This window comes from Lagopus leucura, unplaced genomic scaffold (genome assembly GCF_019238085.1).
Source record: "Lagopus leucura isolate 7727_CA_CO unplaced genomic scaffold, USGS_WTPT01 Super-Scaffold_73, whole genome shotgun sequence".
Classification (NCBI taxonomy): domain Eukaryota; kingdom Metazoa; phylum Chordata; class Aves; order Galliformes; family Phasianidae; genus Lagopus; species Lagopus leucura.
In genome coordinates, this window is record NW_024962252.1 from 80,579,844 (window position 1) to 80,603,876 (window position 24,033).

The 24,033-nt window shown below is 35.4% G+C and overlaps 1 protein-coding gene across 2 annotated transcripts in view; it reads right to left on the reverse strand.

Annotated features, from left to right (window-relative positions):
• Positions 1 to 701: 701 nt before the first annotated feature.
• Positions 702 to 24,033, reverse strand: part of UBR2 (ubiquitin protein ligase E3 component n-recognin 2) — a 51,065-nt gene continuing 27,733 nt past the window's right edge. For both annotated transcript variants that reach the window (XM_042882687.1, XM_042882697.1), the window contains exons 22-47: positions 23,953 to 24,005; positions 23,342 to 23,444; positions 22,723 to 22,771; positions 22,225 to 22,379; positions 21,325 to 21,427; positions 20,472 to 20,581; positions 20,163 to 20,243; positions 19,208 to 19,389; positions 18,287 to 18,486; positions 17,369 to 17,462; positions 15,869 to 16,030; positions 15,025 to 15,119; positions 14,743 to 14,815; positions 13,526 to 13,674; positions 13,372 to 13,427; positions 12,832 to 12,928; positions 10,164 to 10,231; positions 9,644 to 9,779; positions 8,944 to 9,034; positions 8,567 to 8,697; positions 6,969 to 7,077; positions 6,689 to 6,745; positions 5,094 to 5,171; positions 4,708 to 4,878; positions 3,942 to 4,043; positions 702 to 2,373 (exon numbers count right to left, since the gene is read on the reverse strand). In XM_042882687.1, the coding sequence (XP_042738621.1) occupies positions 2,232 to 2,373; positions 3,942 to 4,043; positions 4,708 to 4,878; positions 5,094 to 5,171; positions 6,689 to 6,745; positions 6,969 to 7,077; positions 8,567 to 8,697; positions 8,944 to 9,034; positions 9,644 to 9,779; positions 10,164 to 10,231; positions 12,832 to 12,928; positions 13,372 to 13,427; positions 13,526 to 13,674; positions 14,743 to 14,815; positions 15,025 to 15,119; positions 15,869 to 16,030; positions 17,369 to 17,462; positions 18,287 to 18,486; positions 19,208 to 19,389; positions 20,163 to 20,243; positions 20,472 to 20,581; positions 21,325 to 21,427; positions 22,225 to 22,379; positions 22,723 to 22,771; positions 23,342 to 23,444; positions 23,953 to 24,005 (2,847 nt within the window). In that variant the 3' untranslated portion in view covers positions 702 to 2,231. The remainder of the gene's footprint in view (positions 2,374 to 3,941; positions 4,044 to 4,707; positions 4,879 to 5,093; positions 5,172 to 6,688; positions 6,746 to 6,968; positions 7,078 to 8,566; positions 8,698 to 8,943; positions 9,035 to 9,643; positions 9,780 to 10,163; positions 10,232 to 12,831; positions 12,929 to 13,371; positions 13,428 to 13,525; positions 13,675 to 14,742; positions 14,816 to 15,024; positions 15,120 to 15,868; positions 16,031 to 17,368; positions 17,463 to 18,286; positions 18,487 to 19,207; positions 19,390 to 20,162; positions 20,244 to 20,471; positions 20,582 to 21,324; positions 21,428 to 22,224; positions 22,380 to 22,722; positions 22,772 to 23,341; positions 23,445 to 23,952; positions 24,006 to 24,033) is intronic.

The window sequence follows — 24,033 nt, forward strand, 5'->3', positions numbered from 1 at the left end:
GGTTTTATCTGAATTTGGTTGGGTTTTTTTTCCCCCTTCAGACACACAATACATCCCAGATTAATATTTGCAGATTGCACAAAGTTATACCTAATTTATTGCAGAAATTATTCCCCTGATACTGAAACATTATACTGAAAATATTTTTACAATTAATACACGCAAACAAATAAGAGAGCAGAAATCTCAGGTGAAGAACAACTAAACTTACTTTGAAAAAAAAAAAAAAAAAAAAAGCTAACTGGAGTACTCTATGGTGAAAAGTTCACCAACCTATTCAATCTCACAGACTTTGATGATTCCAAAGAGCAAATTCTTCTTGCTATCAATGTTTTGCTTTGCACAGAGAAATCTGTTGGTGTCATCAGTTATCTTTTTAACATGCTTTCAGGGAAAAGGAATCTTTCAGTGCAGTTACACATCATCTTTAGATGTGGCAATAGCTGAAGCAGCCAGATTCTGCAAAGTGGCAGTAACGTCACCAAAAAAGATGTGATTCTTTAAGTACCATGCTAAGAAAACTGCTGATATATTAACCTCCCTAAGTAGGGGACAGTAAAGATGAAGCATTAATGCCCTTTTCTATGTGATATTTCTGCATGGCTCTGCACAAGAAGTGACAAGGACAGGTACAGGGTGACATTGGACAGGTAGTAGAGTGGAGAGCAGCCTGTGATGTTTTCAAGAAAAGGGAATCAACATTGGCCAAGTTTGTTTATTTTGCATCTTCACTCAACACTGTTACTGAAGGTGAAAATCGCCCTATACACCATGACTATACAAATTGATCTGAAGCATTAAATCTGTAAAAATAGAAACAATCCCAAGTCAGGCCAAGTGTAACTGAAGATACAGCAGACAGTAAGGGATTGCTTGTCTGGGCTCGAGACACAGTCAGAAAGTAAGATTTATTAAGGAAAGTAAGGTTATTAAGGAACGGAACTACGTAAGTTATTTCTATTTGTCAAAAGATAGGAGAGAAGGGTAATGGATTTTATTTTAAATCAATCAAGTATAATGTCACTTTTTTAGAGACACCTTGGCGGTCTAATTACATACAACTAGAAAACTCACTGCCTTCAGGCACCCTTGTATCAAGTGCAAATCTGCGCAGTTATAGAATATATTTATAAAATATACTATATGCAAACATCTTTACAGAGCTTTAAATCAAGCCAAAAGTAAATATACTTGATGGTACAACAGAAAAAATGAGCAGAGGCAAAAATGCGGGCAGTGTGATTGTGCCCATTCAAAGTCAGAAGAAATCATTCAGCTCATCCGCAACAAAACGTAGGTGGGATCTGCACCTTAAAAGTTGACTCTTAACCAAAACGAAGAAAATATCCTCTGTGCTTCTGCAAATTAACAAAATCAGCTTTCATGACATTTTTACACATCGTTATTATCTTAAAATATCTTCTAAAGCACAAATGTCAACCCTTGAATACCAATAACCAATCACATAACTGACGTGAAAGGGTTTCCCAGCTAAATTCAAATTACAAACTACATAATTCTAAGGAGTGCAATGCTCTGGAAAAAGCTTTAAATTAAATTATTTTACTCATAAAGCTAGTGTTAGGGTTTGTTGTTCTTTTTTTTCTTTTTTTTTTTTAGTTAAAAACAACTGGAAGCAAGAAAGCGGCAAGAGTACAAATGACAAAATCATTTCAGATATGCCAAGTGTAAGAGTGAATTATCCACCGATGCAGACAGAAACATCCATTCGCTACATTATTTGCTTCCTTACTTCATTCCATTGCATGTACACACAGCTTAGGTATTAAAATGCAGACAAATAAATAAAACGGCTCAGATTACTAGCAAGGGGCAAGACACAATCTGTAATTGTGCTCTATCTAGTTTCCATTTCAGCAGTCTATTTCCTCTGGTAGTTTGTAAGAAATATCATAGACTTCCAAAAAGAGTCATTCTTTTCAATCAGAAACTCAAGTTCATTTGCCCAGGTTTATAACCCAAGAGGTTTCTGTGAAGGAAGCACAGTGCAAATTATATGACTAATAAAACTTGCTTACATACAAAGTTTACTTGGTTATTGTTAACTGGTATCTTTATGAAATACAATGTAAAACAAAGATTAAATAAAAGGACTGGGTTTATTTCATTTTCTCAAACCTTTTTTTTTTTTTTCTTCCGAATCCTTCCTTTGAAAAAGCTTATTGAATTACAAAAGTCTTATTAAAGTTCCAGTCTTCAGCAGATAACCATTATAAATGCTGCCAGTCGATGCCAACTAGTGTCTGATTTGCTTCTTGTGCATGTCCAATTTCCTCTGTGATACTGTGCTGCTGCCAGAGTTTTTGAATCTTTTTAAATCGTTCTTTGCACAGATGTAAGGGATTCCCACGCCTGAAAAAGAGAGAGAACGCTTTCTGGATACGATAAACCTCCACAGCCAAGCACAAACACTCCAGGTGCAATGCAGAACATTGAGATAACCCTTTCACATTATTCCCTCATCAGAACAAACCAACAGGTACTTTAATCAGCAAACCGGAGCGCTATCTGGTCTGTTCTCCCAGCCCGATCACTCAAGGGTTCCCTCTGCATTTTGGCAATCAGTGCAGTTAACAGTGCTCTGAATACAGATTTTTCCAGCAGCCTTGCCATGCTGACCCAGCTCACATTCTATGATTTTGACAAGTTTCAGAAGTAGCGACTGTTAACAACATCAAGGCCTCAAACTGTTCTCACAGGAAACAGAGACAGAAGACAAAATTACCACATCAAATAAAATCATCTCATTACAACTTCACTTAGGATTAAAATAACACAGATAAAAAAAGTCTGTGCACATACCTTGGTTGCTCCAAAAGTAATGCCTCCTATTAGCTTCTATGGAAACTACACCACTTACAAAGAGCACAATAACACTGTTTGATGGAGCAAATTCTCTGCTACAAAACGTTATTTTTCAACATAGTCACCACCACTAGCTACGCAATTTTTGCCAGCAATGAACAAGAGCCTGCATGTAAACTTGTAAAAATCTACACAAGCAAAGGTGATCTGCAGTTGTACAGCTGCTATGATGGCGTCATTGCTAGGAAATTGTTGCCCACACAGATGGGAGATAGAAGGTGCTAAACCAAGATTACAATGCGGGTCTGGTAGGATGGTATGAGGACTGGTGTTATTGTGCTGAAAGAGAAAGGTTGTCATCTTCTCAGGCCTGACTCTAGCAGTGCCAGCCTTCAGCTTAGTCAGTGTTGCAGTGCAGCAGTCAGAGTTGATATTTGTCTAGTTTCAAGGAAATCTAGAAGAATTGCCCCATCCTATCCTAAAAGATAGTGCACTCACTTCATCTGCTAGAGGCTGCATCCTGAACTTTTTTCTAAGATGGAGAAATCACATCGCCACCCCATGGACTGTTGTCTTGACTCCAGCTCATAGTGGTGACACTGCTTGTAATGATGCAGTCCAGGACACTGTCACCTTCAGCCTTGTCCAGAACACAGCTTGTCTTTCACACTGCTGTTGCCACCGATGAAAAGCACCACCCACTGCCTCACTGTGCTCACATCCACTGTTTGGTCTCCACAAACATTCAACAAGCATTGATGACTGTCAGTGGATGCCACTTTTTCCACGTGAAGGAGTTCAGTGACACACCTTTGCTCCATACACACTTCCCTGTCAGACGCCATTTTGTCAGACTGCCCCTCTGCTGCCATCTGTTGCATGGCAACAAAATATAATAGATTATTCCTGGGAGGGTTCAACCTCTATTGCCATACCACCAGTAGCCTCTTCTGATGTTGAGGGCCAACATAATAAAATAGGAGGCACTACTTTCAGAGCAGCCCTGTTTTCTAGGCAACTGCAGAGATACTAAGAATTATTTAAGTTTTTAGACCTCAAAACTGCTCATAACTTCAGAATTCCTGTTTTTAAAAGTTATTTACAAAAATATTTACCGAAGTCCCTGGTCTGTCTCTCCATAGTCATCAAGGTAAGGAGGAGGATAAAAGCAGCCCTTTGTTTTTCCAGCTAAAAAGAGCACCTGACATTCTCGTACTCTAGAGAGAAAAGCAGAATAGATTTTAGGTGTTGACTTTTAGACATATAATTCCTCATACTTTCACAGATGCTATTTTTCCAATTCTCAACTACTTTCATTCTGTGCAACCTGCGTGCGTAGACTTTTAAAGGCACTTTTTTTTTTTTAAAGAAGAATTGCAATCTTATTCTTTTCCCACTATAATTCCTTGGTAGGTCATATCGTATCATTTACAATCTGTAAAGTACTCCACGTGACCACAAGAAAATAAAACAATATCACATCTCACTAATCTTTGCTGAAGTGAAAATAGAGATTATCTAACCTCTCCTTGTATGCATGTAACAACATGAGAGATAATTACTGCAACATTATTATCCAACTGCCAAGAGAATTGTAAATTAACTCTGCAGGAAGCCAACTAAAACAAATTTTAATGTTTTCAGCAACGACAAAAGAAGGAGTCAAGGAATTCGCCTTGTTTCTTAATGCTTGAGTGGAAAGAAACAGATAAATCTATTTCAAGATGAAATTCCTACTTCCTGTTTTTCAAAGAAATGACCTCCAAACGCAAAGATGACTCCACTCCAGCCTATTCACCCTACAAGCACATTTATGGAACCACTCATGTCCACACATATCACCTAACCTAGCAGGACAAGCAGCAGCACTCAGTTCCTTACCTAAGGAATATGCCCACTCCAGAACCACAGCTGTATGTATGTGCAGTACAGGCTCCAACATCTTCTCCTTCTAACTCAGTTTGACAACAGTAACTCTGAGAACATAGCATGGTCCCACACACAAGGCACAATGTTGGAGCTCTGCTTTTGTCACCACCTGATTTTGGACACCTTTTGTTAAGCAAAAAGAAATAAAATTATGTTGCATTTATGCTATGTCATAATATTCAAAAGGGTTTTTGCTGGAAAAGATAACAATCAGTAACTGCTATTAACTTCATCATTCCATGAACAGTTTATGTGAGACTTTTAGATTAGATGTTTTCCAGTTTATCAAAAGCAGCAGAAGACTTTAGGGGTTCTCAGTATAACTGCATGCAACTTACGAGAAATTAGAAGCTTGGTTAATGAGGCAGCTGTAGTCATCCGGAAGGTCTATTAACTTATTGGATTCTCTTGCATAGCTGGAATGAAACAATCAAATTAGCCACTGGAGGTTTAAGAAGCAATACACAGTGATTTCAAGCTAATTCATATTTTCCCAAATAATCCAAACAGCATCTGCCAATAATAATAATAATTATTATTATTATTATTAAGTTTTCCTCCTCTCTGCTATTCAAACACTACGTGGCAGCTCATAAAAAAAGGAGCCCACAGCATCAGTTAGACCACCTCCAGCTTTCCTAGACGTATTCTTGTAACAGATCTGAGAATAAACACATACAGAAAGTCAGAAAACCACATCATATATGCTTTCAGTGACACCTCATGAGGTTACGACAGGTGCAAAAAATTTGCCTTCATCCCTTATCAGTTTGTTCTGCATTTCCCTGCTATCACTAACATAGAATGGAAAACAGACTGACTCTCTAGCTTAGATAACCTGACTTCCATTCTGAAGACAATTAGATGGTTTTTACTGCATGGACATGTATTTAATACCTAATATTTGTATCCTCAGAAATAAATTTTCAAGGCCAATTTTTTTTGGTTTTGCTTTTTTGGCTGACACTATACATTCTAATAATTTTTTTTGCTTCTACAAAAAATACATACGAAAGCCTGAAATGTAAATACAGATTAGAGACAAGCAATGTTTCAGAATGAGATGAGGGAAAAAAAAAAAAAAAGAAAATCACCAAAATGGACACAAACTGAGAAGGAACAGTTAAGAATCATCAAAGGAACAAGAGTGAAAAAACAACCTCAATAATCATATGCAGCAGGAAACACATTAAAAAAAGTATTCTTACTGTTTAAGAGTCTGTTAGTAGCTTGGTATTTAATAAATAAAGCTGTAATTCTTTGTCAGTGTTATTGCACACACAATACTGAAAGTGAGTTTTTGCAATGAGCAAAGGCAAATGAAATACAGGGATATGGTTTTATTGACAGCACTGAGAACCTAATTTTGATTTTTAATTATAATTGATGACCATTTAAACGAAATAGATCTTTATTTTTACCCATTCTTTACAAACAGTCCAACCTAAGCCCACTATACTCTGAATTCAGAAAGCATTAAATAAATTGCTTAGCAAACAAATGTGTGTGTGAAGTTTTCCTTTGCTTTTCTACTAAGTGTTCTGTTATTAATTTAACTGGAAAATGTGTATTATTTAAGGATATAATTAAAGATTCTGCACTTTTCAATAATGGTTTCATACATGTATTTGCAACGTACTTTTTTAAATTGCACAAGTAGAAAACTTCAGAAAATTGAAGAAAAGCCATGGGCTCTCTCTGCTGCGGATCAGCCTCAATAGAACTGTAAAATTTCATTTTCACTTCAAAATCTATTAATATAAGCAGTATTTCACTTTCAAAATTTCTTTGCTAAATCCCCAAGCTCTTTGCCATTAAATAATACAAGGCTGCTTTTATGTTCTTAGAAATACCTCTTAGAAAAAAAACATCACCAAGAGAAAACTGCAACATCAAAGTTTGTTGTGTATGCTTAAAACTCCTCCATGATTACCTGATGGCATGCCTCTTGCCTTCCAGATATCTTTTTACTTCACTGTTACTGCACCAACTGCAAGAAAGCAGAAAAGAGAAGATTTTGACTTCCAAAGACGTTTCAGAGTACGTTTACCAATAATCTACAACCCAAAGGACTTTTCAAAAACACTTCTTCCATAAATGCTTTTAAAAATCTGATTAACTTCCACTTGTATATACGGACCCCTTGGAGAACAGTTACAGAACTGCGTTTGTGTAGAAATCTATATTAATTTAAGCATAAAAATGAAGCGTACCTTTCTACCAAGGCATTCAGAATCTCACTATTTTCTTGAAAAAGGCAGGTGAGGTTGTTTGGCAAGGAAAGATAGCTACATAAGTGTTCAAACTGGTTTGTTCCATTCACTGTAAAAAAAAAAAAAAAAAGAAAGAAAGAAAGAGTATCATTCTCATAATGGTCCTCTTAAAATTACATCTATGATAAATGAAATACAGCCTGAAATGAGACAGCTGTCTTAAAAAAAAAGAAAGAAAAAACTAAAAAAAAAATCTGTATTCCTCCATACCAAGGTGTGGCATGAAGTATGAAAGAATACTGGTAACTGCAGCAGGCAGCAATGTTGGAAATCTGCCAGTAATGACAAGCAGATCTCCACAGATTTCCTCTCGAAGCAGGCTTCAAGCTGCTCATTCAAGAACCACAATGAGAGCTCAATGGTCTCCACAAGTGAGCATATCTTTTTTTTTTTTAATGTTGTCAGTTAAATGGTAACTTTATGCTCTTTCTAGATCATGACAGAAACGAGTCACATGTGATCAGTGCCCAACAATCCCAAAAACACAGTCATTTCAACTGACTGCAATGCCAAATTCTGCAAACAATATTATTTAGGACACATCCACTGCACGTCACGCTACTGGCTTGACTCCCTGGAGCTTTGCTCTGTCAACTTGCATGATAAGCAGTACCACTACTCTTCTATGTCACAGTCTCTTTTACTTCCAAAGCAGTGAAGAAAATGAGGATGCATGCTGTTCCCTCACCTTCCTCTTTCTTAGAACCGTTCTATAAAACATCATGGACCTCTGTCTGTAAGTAGAGCCATACTTTGTATCTCATCTTAATACCTTTACAAGAGACTCAACACTACTGCTCATTACCAGTCCACATTGAATCTGAGGAATCTTGTTACAGGAAAGTGAAATTTGGAAATAAAGGTTTCTTTTTTAATCCCAAGTGTGTAAAGCATGTCAACTGTCCAATGAAAATTTACATTTTACTACAGCTTGTCAAGAAGCTTCATGTCAAGGAAACAATCCACAACATGCAACAAATCATGAAAATCAAGTGTTCTAACACCAGCTCTGCACCAAATAACCACATGTTTTAAACTTGGGAATCCCAAAGAAGAGTGACCCTACTTTTGATTACTATGATTAATACTTTAAGTTTCATAATCGGTTGTGACATATATAACCAGTTTTTGTTCGGAGGCTTAAGTTATTAACTCAAAATGTTGATAACAATGCAAACAAAAGCAGGTCTTATTGGGCAACAGTAACAAATAAGAAATCTGAAATAGAAAAGATTTCACTTATTTTAACAGAAGAACATAAATTTCTGTTTTAAATAATCCAGAACAGTATTGTTCTCCACGTTAAAAAAAGTTTTAAAAACTGAATCTGAAATGTTGGAGTGGTTGTTTGGGGATTTTTTTTTGTTTGTTTTTGTTATAGAAATATAATTTCACCCTGGTATCAAGCCTGCAATTCATTCCATCAGGTTTTGTTTTGTTTTTCAGAAAAGATCCTATATGTACTTTGCTTTCCCAATACATATTTGTTTGTGTCTTTTGGAAAGCTGACTTAATACAAGAAGTTAAGCATAAGGTACCTTGAAGTTCTGAGGGTGCTGGGACACCATTTAAGTAATGAAAGAACAAAGCAGAACATCTCAGAAAAGGCATGATTCCAGCTTTTAGATTCCTCCATAGGTGCCATCCTGAGGAAATTTCTTTCAAGGCACTTAAGAGAAAAAACAAAACAAAGACTTTGCAGTTTCAAAGCTATATTTAGCAAGTCTTCAGTCCTATTTCCTACTAAATAATGCTTGTTTAAACTGAAGTCAGTAAATACAATGTTTATTTCAACACTAATAACACTACAATAGATTCAAAAAAGGTAACTAACTTGGACACTTAATTAAGGTAAAATTTGCATAGGTATTTCAGATTCTAATAAGTTCACACAGACACTGAAAGACTGCCATACCTTCCAGTACACTGACAAAGAAATTTATACAGCGTAAGCACAGCTTCTTCTTCTTCACTGCTAGTGTTCTCTTGATCCATGCCATTCTCTTCTGAGGAACAAAGAAATAAAAAGTTACTTCTATAACTCGTACAGCAAGAACGCAAATTGTGAGAAGATTAAAACTAGGTGAAATATTCCAATGGACAACTCTTCACCAGAATATCATACGGTGATATCTTATCATATCTTATACTGTAACTTTATGCTGCTGTTAATTCCAGTGAGGTGTTGGTTTCCTTGCTTGACTGCTTTCGTTTTGACTGTAATTGCTTGGAGTTTTTTTTTGCTTTTGGTACATTCTGCCTTTCCCAGTTCCTCTTGCTAGAAGAGGCGCTGATTCCTTACACACTAACTGCAACTTATTCATCAGACAAAATTTAAGCCAAGTTTCTGCAATAAACACTTCCAGACACGACTACATTCACTGGAGAGCAGGATTCACAACGAGCTAGGCTGCAAAAAAGTCTCCAGTGTAAGTAATAAAGACAGGAGAGTGAATTTTCATGAGTTATCAGTATTTTCAATGGAAGGGAAAAAAGCATCAGCAATTTTATTTTAACACAGCAAACTGCATACATTTACCAATAGCAACTGGTGTGTTTTTTAAGTGCAGATTTGAGCCATCGTTTCAGTAAAAACTGAACAAAAGTGGCATTACCTGTCGATGAGGTAAGTAAAATTTGTATTATGTGTGCCATTGTGACAAGATGAAACAGGTGAAGATCTCCAGTGCCAAGACTGATCCCTGAAAAATCCTGACAATGTATGGCAGGGAAAGAGAGCACCAAGCTGACCTGGAAAAGAAAGCAGGTGGATTATTTTCTTTTTAAACCTTCCAATTTTCTCTATTTATGCTGCAAGTAGGCTAATTCTGAAGCACTAATTAACCAGCCATTACTTAACAGAACGATGACTGTCTTTTTTCTTCTTAAAAACATCCAAAGTTCACATTTCTCTTCATTTAACTCACTTGCATTTACAGAAGTAAATTGCAAGAAAAAAAAAATATCTTAAATGGTGTTAATCAGAGATAAATAAATAAATGCTGTAATGATGAATATGCTGAAAATGCTGAACTTTTTGAAAGATTCCTCACCCAGAATTCAAGTTTCCAAGGAAGTTTTTACATGGTGCCTACAGGAGCACAACACTGTTAATATACATTAAGGAATACTTACCAATAAATGAAACATGTCGATATCAAGTATGCACGGAAGGTTTCCATTTTTCTCATTAGGCACCAGTGCTAAGTATTTTAAAGAAAAAATACATTTACCAACTCAATATTTAAATACAAAAAATATTTTAGCTTATTTCAGTTACAAAATGAGATCTCCTTGGTTAATATGCTTAAAGAATTTAACATACAAATATATATTTTTTGACCAGAAATGTGAGATTTCAAGAGTTGTTCAACGCTATTGTACAAGACTGTAAGCAAGTAGTACAACATTGCCTCCTCTCCCTTTTTATCCTCCACATAATTGCCTACAGAGGTTGTGGATGCCAGATACCTGGAGGTGTTCAAGGCCAGGCTGGATGGGGCCCTGGGCAGCCTGCTCTAGCATTAAATGTGGAGCTTGGTGGCCCTGCACGTGGCAGGGGAGTTGGAGTTCATCATCTTGAGGTCCCTTCCAACTCAAGTCCTTCTATGACCTAGTGTCATTCATTGCAAACTTTTGCCTACTTGACTACTGTATTGAAATGATACAAAAGCAAAACAACTGCAACTAAATGCTGCCATTACTACTCTTGACAGTGCCTCTCCTTTACTGCTAGTGTTCCCACTGGGATAGAAAATGCCACAGTATTTCAACTTCTGACCACAAATAGACTCAATCAAAACACTGATCCTTGTCTGTCAGACAGCTGTTCAGATGGAAGCTTCTGCAGTTTGCTCGACCTTACAAGGCTCCCTAGACTCACCTCATGTAAATCATTTCCCTTACAGAACTCAAAAACACACTGCTAAGTCTTTAATTCATTTTTTTATCTCTAATTAGGAAAGAGCTAAGAATTAGTTCTTCTGTCTCAGTACCATTCACAGTAACCATGAAATGTGAACTAAAGCACTCCAGATAACAACAGTCCACACACTTAATAAATTCCAAGTACCTCCATTTAAAAGCAAGCATAAATAAAATTTCTTGAAAAGTTAAAACATATTTAAAACAACTTGGGAATAGCCACAAACATCCTTACTCTGATCAATAAAAACAGATTATAGTAAGAGCTGAAAGTGCAGCTGTGAGAACAGTTCTACAGTGCAGCTGTAAGCATTAAGTTGCAAAGTATAAAAGCACTGCTACAGTAAAAATATATATTTATATGTATTATATTATGAATAATAGAAGAATATTGAAGATATTGAAGAATATCTTGAAGACTGTTGCCCTGATGGCCAGAATATTAACAGCTCAATATTTGTGACATTTTACAGCTATTTCTACCATCAAACATTTCAGCATCACTCAGATTTTGGATGTTCTTGCTTTCATAAGCGTAACACTATGGAACTCTAACCCACATTTTTGAACAGGCTTCTATGAGAAAAACCTGACCAGATAAGGGTCTTTCAAAAAAGATTTTTTTTCAATAAGCTATCTTTATTTACAATTAATTCATAGAACACTGTCAGATCAAAGTCCTCCTTATTCTTTGCCTTGGAAAATAAAATATCGAGTATTGTTTTGCAGAAAAACAGAAGTAGTACAGTTGCTTATGTAACTGCACAGAGGGACTGATGGAGGGAAATAGAGCTTTAAAGAAATATAATGTCAGACTTAAACAAACAAACAAAAAAATCAACCACCAAGCCATGTGGAACTGCTTGCTACAAAGTTCCAGTCAAATAGCTGGCAACATTCTGTTCTGCTTCCCACAGAGAAGCACTCAATCATTACTACTACAAACCGATGTGAAATAAGCTCTGTCTCACAAAACTGCCCATCATTTGCAGAAGTAGGTGGCATTGATTTCACTAGTAATTTCAGTGTGGGCATGCATGTTAAAAACCTCCCTGCTCTACTGACATTCAAAGTATCCCAGCCTTTAATACCCTTTCAGAGCAGTCCTCTCATGTAATTATTGTTCCTCATCCTTCAGCTTTACTAAAATTCTACCCCTTAGAAAAGATACATTCCACTACGGAACCTAAAATTTTACTCTGGAATCTCACTGATGTTCAAATTAATTATTTCATTCTTAGCACTGTTATTTATCAGTAAAAAAAATCCTAGACTATCTAAAGAAGTCTAATTTCAGAAATGTCAGTCACCCATAACCTCCAAAAAAAGAAAAAGCATCATATTCATCTGACTTTAAGAGTAGGCTGATTTCCAGACTTCTCAGCTGTATTTGTAAATGATTCAAGCCTAAAACATGTCGGATGCTTTAATCAGAATTCTCAACTAATATATGACATTGTGTATTATATCCTGCCTTATCACAAAACCTACTTTTTAAAGACAGCAAAGTTCACAGATACATTACAGACCTCAGGCAATATTGTATTTCTTTCCAATACTACAATAAACACAATTATTTAACTTCCTTTTTTTTTTTTTTAAATTCCAATATATAACTTTTGTATTGTGAAAGACCACACTTTTTTCTCTTTCACTCTTGAAACCTTCCACAAGCAGCAACTGAAATCCTGGGAAAAGTCAACACAACTTCACATGATTTGCTTGAAATTCATGTTGGAACTGCAAACTAAGAGATATGATATTTTTTCTCAGTACAATGAAATATATAGGTACACAGGTGGAAATACTGATTTGTCATCTGTAAGCATCTTTATCTTTGTGTGGGGGGAGGAGGAGAAAAATGAGGTGGCAAACTTACATGCTAAGAGAGTACAAAAGTGACCCTGTACAGCTGAAAGAGATGAGACTGTCCAGTGAGCTGCTGCAAATCTTGTTAATGATGTAAGGCAGTCATCCTTTAAATACACACAAAAAAAAGATTTTCACAGTTAACTAAACTCTTCAATATGAAAAATGCCTTCTGATTTATAGCAGTCTTTTGGGCTCCTCAGCTGAAGTTTGAGGGAGCAGTCTGAATGTTTAAGAACAGAGATATTGATGTTCATACAGTTATGCAAGTTTCCTTGGTATTCTTATTTTGACTGCTACAAAGAGAAATCTTGGCCTTACTGAATAATGAATAAAACATTATTTTTGTCAGTATATTTAAAAATAAATCTAAAATAGATTTTTTTAATAATCAGATACTGATTGACTAGATGGCAATCTAATCTATCTAATATCCTGAAAAATAAAATTACCAAAGAACTATAGCTTAAAATTTAGACATTCTGCATTAAAGCAGCACAATTCTCTCTTTTTCTCCTGGTAGATAAAGAAATTGCTACTTAATCCTCACCTGTCGACAAGGTAAATGGCCAAATAATGGCTTATCTTCATCAGCTAGAATTCGTTCTGGGGAAGACAAGAAAATACAAATACATTTTAATGTTGTAAATTTAACTAAATTCTGAGATCCATGTTGTAAAGGAACAAAATGAATACATTAGTACCTATGGTCTGTATTGTGTAAGCACAGCTTCCCCAGCACATTATAGGTACACGTGGATCTTCTTCATTTGGATGAACCTTCAAGCCCACTTTGTATGTTGCTGTACCAAATGTTGTCAGCATCTCCTTAATGCTTTCAGAATATGGATTCCTGAAACAAAATAATATTGCTAATCAATTATTTCCCCTACTGACAGCATAACACTTTCAATGTTGAGCATTCATCCTATACATTTATAAATTTTAAAGTGAGAACTCCAGTATCTCTCTCTGCATCTCCGGATTCTTTAAACCTCTTTTCTGTGTTAGCTACATTCCTCATTACTTTTTTTATTTGAGCCAGTCTCGTTCCATGGCCTTAAAAATACATATTTTTCAGAGCTAATAGTTATGAATAAATTAAATTAATTGTGGGTTAATGATGACAAAGTCCATCAGCACCTAAGATGGGTGTCTTGCATTTTTGCGTGCAGTCTGCAGACATGTCCATAGCACGTAAATAATTACCTTCTCTCCCCAAATGAAGAAGTGATAGAGTCAAATACAAACATAGCAATAGCTGAAATCACCCTCAATTTCCCAGACTTCCTTCATGCTTTACTTGTTGTGCTGATCTATAATGATGACTCCTTAATCTATTTAACAGTAATAGAGGGGAAAAAAACCACAATCTTCACACCGAAATTTATACAACTGCAAGTCCTCTCCACATGCTCATGAACCACATCTTCCTCTGAAATTCTATCATATAGTTTTTACTGCTTGTGGTTTGGATTCCAATATCATCATAATAGGATCGACTTTAAATAAAACAAAATTCATACTTTTCACCTGTATTATATATTAAATATATTTATATATATATAAAAATATATATATATAATATATTTTATTATATATATAAAATATATATAATAATATAATATAATATATATTTATATATATATTATATATATATTATATATATTTTTATATATATATAAAATAAATATATATAATTTATATTTATATATAGATATATAAAGATATATATATAAATATAATATAATATATAATAATAATAATATAATATATAATAATAATAATAATGTAATATATAAATATATATTTAAAATAAATATAATATTATTATATTCAGATAGCACAGAAGTCACATTCTATTTCCATATTACCATCTCATGAGAAGATTTTAAAGATTTATTCAGATGTAAATACGTACTTCGGTTTGTAATCTGGTCTAAATCCTTCAGGTAGTTGTAGTTGATCCATTTTTTCTGAACTGCCAGAATTATCTATAACAAGAAGTAATAAATTATTATTTACCTACACATTGTTTTTACATTATAAAAAGGTGCAGGAACACATCACCAGAAACTGAAATGCTAAGCTATTCTTGCTTCTTCTACACACTCTCTGAGCTCCACAGTGGTAGAACCATAATGTTAGGTCCTCTGCATGCACAACATAACATTTTCACATACAAATAGTTTCTCAGACTTACTTGAACGGTCTTCTCGAAGTAAATATAGTGCTTTTATTTGCTGAGATATTGTTTTGATCCATTGAGTGAGGTCTGGTTGGCCTGAAAAGTCTAACCTGTCCAAAAGTAATTACAAGACGACATGTTATTTGAAGTCAAACTACATTAAAAATTAATATTTCATAGGCATCTATGTTTCTTATGATCTTTTGTTTCCTCAAGAGGGTCGTCCACATTTTTTTAAGTCTTTTTTTTCCTGCAATTCTTGGGCCTTTCACACCATTCCAAACCACATAAAATCTAGAAAGGTCCACAGACCAAAAGAAAGAAGCAAGCAAATTGAGATTATCAAAAGAGAGAACAGTAAGCATTTCCAAAGGCAAAAAAGTAACCCAGAGAGAATTTGTTTTTCCTGAGATCATTGATTGCCTTTGGTTCAGGTGAAGTTTGGGGGGGAGTTTTTACTTTTCTTTTTTTGTTTGTTTTAAATAGATCCCAAAAACTGCTCTGAGACCAGCAACAGCAGTGAGAGACCAAATCTGCAACTTCCAGTATCAGGATCTTGTAATAGTTTGAGTTAGCACTAAATTGCTTAAAATTAGCAATACTCATATCTCATTCATACAAGTTTATTCCACAATATTAATTAAAAAAAAAAACGCAAAACAAAAATAAACATAAAAATCAGATCTAGAACAAACGAGAACTAATTTTGAAGGTAATTTTAAAGTCAAAACAGTGAATTTAGTTAAGGATTGCCTGGTACGTTGGAACTCTTAAGTGGCTTTGAGGATAGTGATGTTTGGGAGGTTGTTTGTTTTTGTTTTTTATACTTGCAAAGGTGTATATAAATGAGCAAACAGACCTGTTAAACAAAACCCTTGGTGGTGGAAGCAGAGGAATAACAGTGTTGCTTAAACATTCACAAAGTGGGCAAAGGAATTCACCATTTTCTACATCGTAACTTGTGTGTACTCTTAATCTTTGTTGCCTTCGTTGCTCTTTTGCTTGGACAGCATCAAAATACCTACAGAAAACAGCAAGACATATTTGAGATGCTATTAAAAAATTTCCTTAATACAGAAATTCATGAATACTTATGAAGACACTTGTTTTCCTCTTCCCAGACAAGCGTAAGAATTATTTGAAGGAGAAATCTCCACCCTTTCACTCATCAACTATTTGATCAGTCTAATTGCAGGCTATCCCAGTTTTTGGCAGTCACAAAATTCTGAAGTTTGTTACACAATCACAATCACATTTAAGCTTGAACTTTACCAATATCCATGTATAAGAAGGGTGGGAAAGAAAGTTAGAAAAAATGTTTAACGATTAAAAAAAGTCTTCAGTTTCCCATAAAATTATAGAAGATGCCACGAGCATTACTCATGGGCAAATGGAAAAACTGGTGTTTGATCTCAGAAATGAACCAAATCCACCACTTTGCTACACATAACTGCTGCCTGAAGTCTCTAGGATAGTTTAGAGTATGCCCTACAACATCACAAAACTGGTCTGAACACAAGCAAAGGACATTTCCAGGAGTTAATGGAAACTACGCAGGACTGTACATCACCTACACACTAAGAACTGAAGGAAGAACTGAAGACATCTTCAGTGAGCACGTATCAAAGACTATGAGAAATGAAACTTGCATGGGAATCACTACACAGCTGCAGACACAATCTCCAGGAGCCCCTGACAGCCTTCACAAGTAAGGCAGAATTTGCAATGAGGCACCTGAGAAGCCACACCAAGGACCAAAGCAAGGGCCAAATAGAATTCAGAGGCTTACCAGTCCATGTTTGCCACATAGAATTGGTGATACAAAGCACATTTATCCTTATACTCTCCCACAAAAAAGAATAACTGAAAAGGTTTAACAAGGAACAAGGGATAAAGCTCACTGTGTCAAAGATAAGCTCAAACTAGGACATATGCTTCTAGTTCAAATGAAACATTACAGAAGAATTAGAAGTGCAAGGGGTGCACTGTCATTTAAAACTTCAATAAAGAGCACAAGCAGCAGCAGGAACGTGTCGATTGCTGAGCAGTAAAAAAAGAACCTGAACTTCAGAGTTCAGATATGTGTACCACAGGGCATCATGTACATGGATAAATATTCAAAAGGAATGAAAGCTGTCATGTGCAGCTTCAGATTCTCCTTCACTGAGATGAGAAAGCAAATGAAAATAATTTAAAAAATGCTTACAATGTTTATAACACCATACATAAATTTTAAAGCAGTAAGCTGCTGTGATTGCTTTATGGCACTGCTTTTTAAATTTGCTACGGGATATTAGTTTTGCAATTAAGTGTTGTACGTACTGTGCTATTTGGACTTAACTGAAATACAGCTTTTTACCTTTGCCAACAATGAGCATGCATAATATGGCCACAGCTACCCGTGTGTGTTCCACATGACAGATCTGGATGCATGAACAATGGGTCATGCTTTTCTGTATTCAAAATGAAACAAAAGAACATTGAAATTAACATTTATCTCAAGAGTTCACCGCAGATAAAAGATTTAACTGCATTTGCATTATAACTAAACTTTATTACAAAAGAACAATTCATTTGGTGAAGCATAAAGCACACTACTAATCCACAACTGAAACTGTTCAGCTCATTTTGAATTTTTGTTTTGAGTGTATGTACTGTGCTTAGACTGGATATCAGAGGTTCTGGGCCAAAGATTTATCTGCAGTTTTGGTGGTTTAGTTCTATTAAATAATGAGACTAAGAACATTAATCTTCAGGGTCAGAGTGCAACATGATTCAGTATGGAAATTTTTTTGTGTTTGCATATATAGAATCCAGGCATCTTTGTAATAATGCCATTAATAAAAAGGAAGCTGCTTCACAAAGGCTTTTTCTTTTTTCCTTTTTCTTTTAAATCAATACCGCTATGAAGCATTACAAATGATTTAACTGAGAAGAAGGCATACTCCTGCAAAACCACAAGGATATACCAGCACTTCTTTCCCTATAACGTTATGAGTTTAAAAACAAACATTTCTGAGCTTGGTTTATTGTTTTCAATATTTACAAATAATTTATCAAAAATGGCTGACAGAACTCTTTTTGATAATGTTTCACAGTTATTTCATGTTATTACTTAGGACATGTAACCATCTCACTTAGACCTCAGGAGTTTTACCATTTCTTATAATGAAGTCATTCACAATTACACAGTTAAGAAGGCAACACTGCTGTGTAAAAAGAAAACGTGGTCATTACACAGATCTGACATGCATTCATCATTATGAACACCACTTACCAGGGTCTGGAATAATTCTGTTTCTATTTTTAGACAACACAGTTGATCTCTGAATGAATGCTGCCAACACCATAGCTCTACTGTCCACTTTAACTTCTTGTTCCTCCTGACACAATATACACATAACAATCTGTCTGCGTTCAGCTACCCTAGTTTGCTCTGGCCCCAGGGCTGTGAGTTTTGCATCTGAAATTACAGGGCTAGAACACAGAAAGAATATTAGTGAGTACATTATTTGGAAGATAAATATATATTTTATATATACATATATATACACAGTTCAATCATGCTTCAAATGCAATATGCATTCTAGCTTTATGATAAACACTCTCTGACAAAACAGTTTTGGCACATATATAACAATATTTATGTCTCCAGAAAAAATTAGGCAAAAACATTTTTCCAGGAGAAAAAAAAAAGTACCCCCTCTCATTAGTAAGAGAACTGTTCCAATTCAACACAAACTGTATTTGTGACCCTCCAATACCACTGTAACTTAATTGCCTGGAAAACACTAAACTTCCCCACAAAATCATTAACATGCTTCAGTTTGTATTTCCAGCTACCAGCAAATTTTCTTTCAGGTCCTCACATGCATATAATCAGCTATTTCCTATTTACTGTGTCATTCTTTTCCGACACGCTACAAGCTACTGGATGACTTAATACAAAACAAAATGATTTGCATGTTGATGTTAAGCACTGCAAGGATGGGAGAGATGGGAGGAATAAATTAGTATCCATCATCTTGCCAGCAAGTAAGAGAAAAGGGCTCAATTTACTGCTCCTTTCTTGGTATTTAAAAAACCCTTTTAAATACTTTTCCAAGAACACTTTTTTGTTTTTTTTAAAAAAGCACTTTTTAAAGCAGTAGCAATAGGACAAGTGAAAAAGAAAAAAACTCCAATGAGATTTCATTACCTATTATCACGCACTCCAGAAGTTGAAGTATCCAGCTCCTCCAAAGTCTGCTGAAAGAGTTCTTTGTTCTCATTAATGAAGTGCCGCTGCATCTCAGACATCTGGGCCATTATCTTCTCTCTGCGCAGCCTCGCAATCTCAGCTTTTCGCTTCCTCTCAGCTTTGTCTTTATCACGTGAACTCTGAAATTTTATCATTCAATTAGTATTAATAATCAGTTAGCCATTAAAACAACGGACAACTTACGTTAGCTGCTGCCATATGTAACTTATATTAACCCCTACGCAATTGGAGTCCCGTAAAAAGGCAAAATAGTCTATCAAAAAATTCTGAGGGCCTCTTGTCTTTGGCTCATATTCAATGCCAGAGGGAGCTGCAGATCCAGAAGAGCACTTCTCCCCCACCTCAACCCTTCACCACATTTTGTATTTCTCTTCCCTTTGAGCACTCATAAGATAAAAAGGGAAGTGACAGGCATCTCGTGCTGCTCTCCCTCTGTGCTAGCTGTATTCTTAATTGCACTACAGTGCTCTAAGGCCCGTGTTTCTGAGACATCATGTCCAGCTAGATTAAACAGCAGAGCTCATCTGGAATGATCTGCATAGTAAAATAAATGATATCTATGTATTTTTAACAATTTTCAATGAAACTGAAATAATGAAGAAGAGTTGGATCCCCTAACTGCTGTGATCAGTGCTATAAGAAGTACTGGTAAACTTGCCTAAGATTTGTAGGCTACAGTATGTATTGCAAGGTAAAAATAGACCTGAGACTCTCCTAATAGGTCTTGCAAACAGACAGGTTTGTTTGATCTACAAGCTGTGAGACAGAACTAAAGTTGAAGAAATCACTGACGTTTGCCATCTTTGATTCAGAACTGTGATCAGAAACAGTCTGATGTTAGTCACAGTGTGGACCTGTTTCAGATCAGCTATCTGCCACAGCTTTGTTTTACCTCCTCCATAACAGTTCCTTCGCTCTCAGCCACAGGACTTGTGGAAGAACTTTCTCTTAGTTTCTTAATGGTATTAAAGGTCTGTACAAAAACAAAAACAACAACAAAATAAAATCTCTCAGTCTGTGGCATGAACATGACTGTGCAAACAACAACGCTGACGAGATAATGTGTTGTCTAGGATTCCAAGAAAAATAAAAATAAAAGGTAGACAGAATAAAACATGGAAAATAAGAAAATCATTGCAGTAGAATTAGGGAAGTTTCAACAATCTTCAGAGTTTTCATAAATTATATGAAACAGATGTACCTTCAAAATCCACCTGATCATGTCCTTGTGCACTTCCAGATGAGGTGCATTTTGCAGTGTTTCTAGCATAGCGAGTATACTAGGGGAATTACTGGGTGCCTCTCCTGGTCCTGAGAAAAACCAGAATGACAAACTCAACTCTAGCTACTATCAAAGAAAACAAAAAACCCACACCTGCATATATATTCAACAACTAAAGAATTCCTTCAACTAATACATAACTTTCGCTCCCCCAGGCATTTTCATTAATAATCTCTAAATCCTGGAAGGTTAGAGGAAATTGTCTTACAACTCTCATTCGCTAACTTTATTTACAAGACCAAATGCACCATATAAACATCTTGAATGTTTATTATCCTGGAAGCTGCTATGTCAAACTTGCAGCGTTGTATTTCCCACCTATTTGCAATTCTAGCAGTTTCATGTCTTAATAGAATTACAGGCACTAGTCAGAAGATGCAAAGAAGCATCAAATAAATTCCAATTGATTAAGAACACAGCAACAACTTTTGCAAATGTTTGATCATGTACAGCAATCTTTGTTAAAAGTGCTACAATGATATTAAAAATTAGATCTCATGGAAATTATTCTAATTCTGGATTTTTCTGCACTGGGGATTATGTACCGCTGCTATCAAAGGTACTATCATTGCTACACACATTTGAAATATATATAATCTGCTCAACTTTTCCTGCAAAATCTAAGAATTTTTATTTATTTATAATATTGAAAACAATTTTCTACGGATCAACAAATATATTCTTTTAATAAGTACTGCTACAGAAGAAGAAAATATGATGGACTGGCATTTTCTACTTAAAATTTGCTCTACTTATGAAGAGAATGGCATACTTGATATTTTCTGAGTGAAGGTAAATGTTACAACATTCTCCTCACTGAGATTCTCCAGATGCTGTTTTTCTTCTTGTAGTGCCATTCCAATCAAATGCAAAACCTAGGTAAAAATTATCAGGTTTAGTTCTTTTTTTTCCCTCTTAAAGCATGCATAATCTCTTTACATAGTTCAGGTAATTCGTTAGAAGTCAATACAATAAAAAAAATACATAAATAAGAACATATTTGAAGTGATTTCTGTACAGGTTGCATTGCACCAAAGCTATATTATACAGGATTAACAGTGTGTGTTGACAAATTCCTGAAACTGTGCAGATTTACACACCTTATACCACTGCTGTCTCTGTTTGCTCTCCTTCTAGTCAAGGGGAACACAATACTTTGGAATAAATTTCAGTATCTTCTCATATTTCTTAGCTTTAGCTTTAAAAATTGCATGCTATTATCAGAAGTTTATGCACATTTTTAATCCTTTCTAAACACATACAAAATTTAACTGTCCAAAAGTTGAAATTATTACACCAAATTCCAACATTCTATATATTGATGGTTGGATGAGATGAACTTAGAGGTCTTTTCCAACCTTAATGGTTTAGTGTTATTTTAAAGTTTTTATCATTAACTTTACTTTCAGGCCTCCTTGAAATAAAAAAAAAAAAAAGTTACTGTATTTGGCACAAAAGTCGCCTCAATGGCATTTTAAAGTGAATACACTTCAATCTCAGCGGAGTCAATCCTGAGTCAAACACTTTTTTCATCACATACAAATTGCCAGAATGCTCTAGTACTCCAGATGCACCACTAAGCCTTCTAAATCTACAAACAAACCAATTTAAATGGCTAAAAAATACATACTCATTCTTTACCATCCACACAGCATTAAATAAGGGAGCATACCCTTTGCAGCATGGACTCTGACCAGGCGTAGCCATTGTGTTCTACTGCCCACTGCAGTATTGTTCCCATAATGCACAGCATGACATCAGACTGCAGAATATTAACCAGACTTGCAAAAAGTGGGCAGAAAGGAGGCAACACTGGTGGTGGAAGCGCTGAAAAAGAAATATGAGTTTCACATTTCAGCATATTAAGTTTACAACACCCGTATCAAATATCTGACTTTCAAACAGCTTAACATTCTAACCCTGCACAGCATACAGCTGCTGGATAAAAAGTAACACAGATAGTAGGCTGTAACATTCGATACTGCTTGCGTGCAAGGAAAGCTGAAAGAATAAACTAGCATAGATTAGAATCCTGACTACAGTCAGAAGGTTAGCAGAGAAACTGCTACAACCCCACCAATATCTGGCTAATCCAAGACGTGTTATTCAGGGCAATACACAGTTGGACAGGTGCTTCTCTTTCCTCCCCTCTTCTCTCTAAGAAAAATACCTGTATCTTCTCTGTTCTGTCTTTTCAGCTTTCTTTGTGCTTCTTCAGCCTGAAATAGAACAACGCCAATATTACTCAAAACGTTCAGAAATATAAAACTTAGAAAAGCACTCCTATTTTCTTTGTTATACTGTTGCTGTTTCTCCCCACCTCAACCCTGCCTTAAATAAAAGGAGGAAGCTTCCATGTCCGTTTTGTACATATTATATTCTACATGACAACCTCTTATAAGGCCTCCATTTTTGAAATTAATCTTTCTGCTTGAGCTAACCTGGATTCTTTAGTAGCATAAAAACCATAAAACAAATTATAAAATGGTAATGTCCATTAAGGTAAGTAAAAATACAGACTGTTAAAGCACTTTCAGTCTAACAAGACATAAGGGAACTCACAGATAAAACTCCTGAAGCCCCACTGATTTCAGCAGCTCTGTATAAGATAAAGCATCTAATGATAAAGAAATCACTGCAAAACCTGAGACAAATTCTGTCAACAGTCTCAAATGATTCAACTTTTTAAAAGTAGCAGTTGCCAATATTTCCTCACAGAGGAAACATTTGTGGAAAAAAGGAAAAAAATTAAAAAGAAAACTGAAAAACAGAAGCTTGAAATTAATTACCTTTGATTGCTCTGCCCTTGAGAAGTGATAGAAATACAGATTGAAGTTCTTGGTACATTCTGGTTTTAATTCATACAGTCCTCTGCCAGTTAATCCAGGTTTCCTATCAAGAAATTTGTAAAATTTATGTTTACCAGTTATTAACAGTTGAGTACGAATGGTCAACTAGAAGAGCTAAAAACATTGCTCAGTGAGCACTCTAAAATGAGCATTAAAAATGATGCACTTCAGGAAAGCCATTGGGAAAGCCCAAAGTGGAGGACAGGGAAGAGATTCACTTATTACTCGTAGTAAATAAAGATTACTACTGATAGTAATCAACCTGTGTTCCTGTGAAAACAGACTGTTATGAGACAAATAGCAGCTGGGCACCGAGTTTCCACCAACACTCAAGCCTAATTCTCAGTAGTGAACATGGAAATCTCTCATATGACTTCCATGCTAGACTGCTATATTGTCATAGATAAATATTCCTTTTGAGTTATATTTCACAGGAGAATGTCTTCCTTGCTTTCATTACTCACCAGTACCTGTTTCTTCTGCCCTCTTATTCTCAACAAATTAAATATTTAATTTTAAAAGCTACAATATTAGCATAAAGGGAAACGTACTTGAAACAAGCCACTTCTTCAATCACGCTTTCCATTCCCGTCTCTCTGTTCTCCTATATTGAGTCAAAATGCAAAACAGCG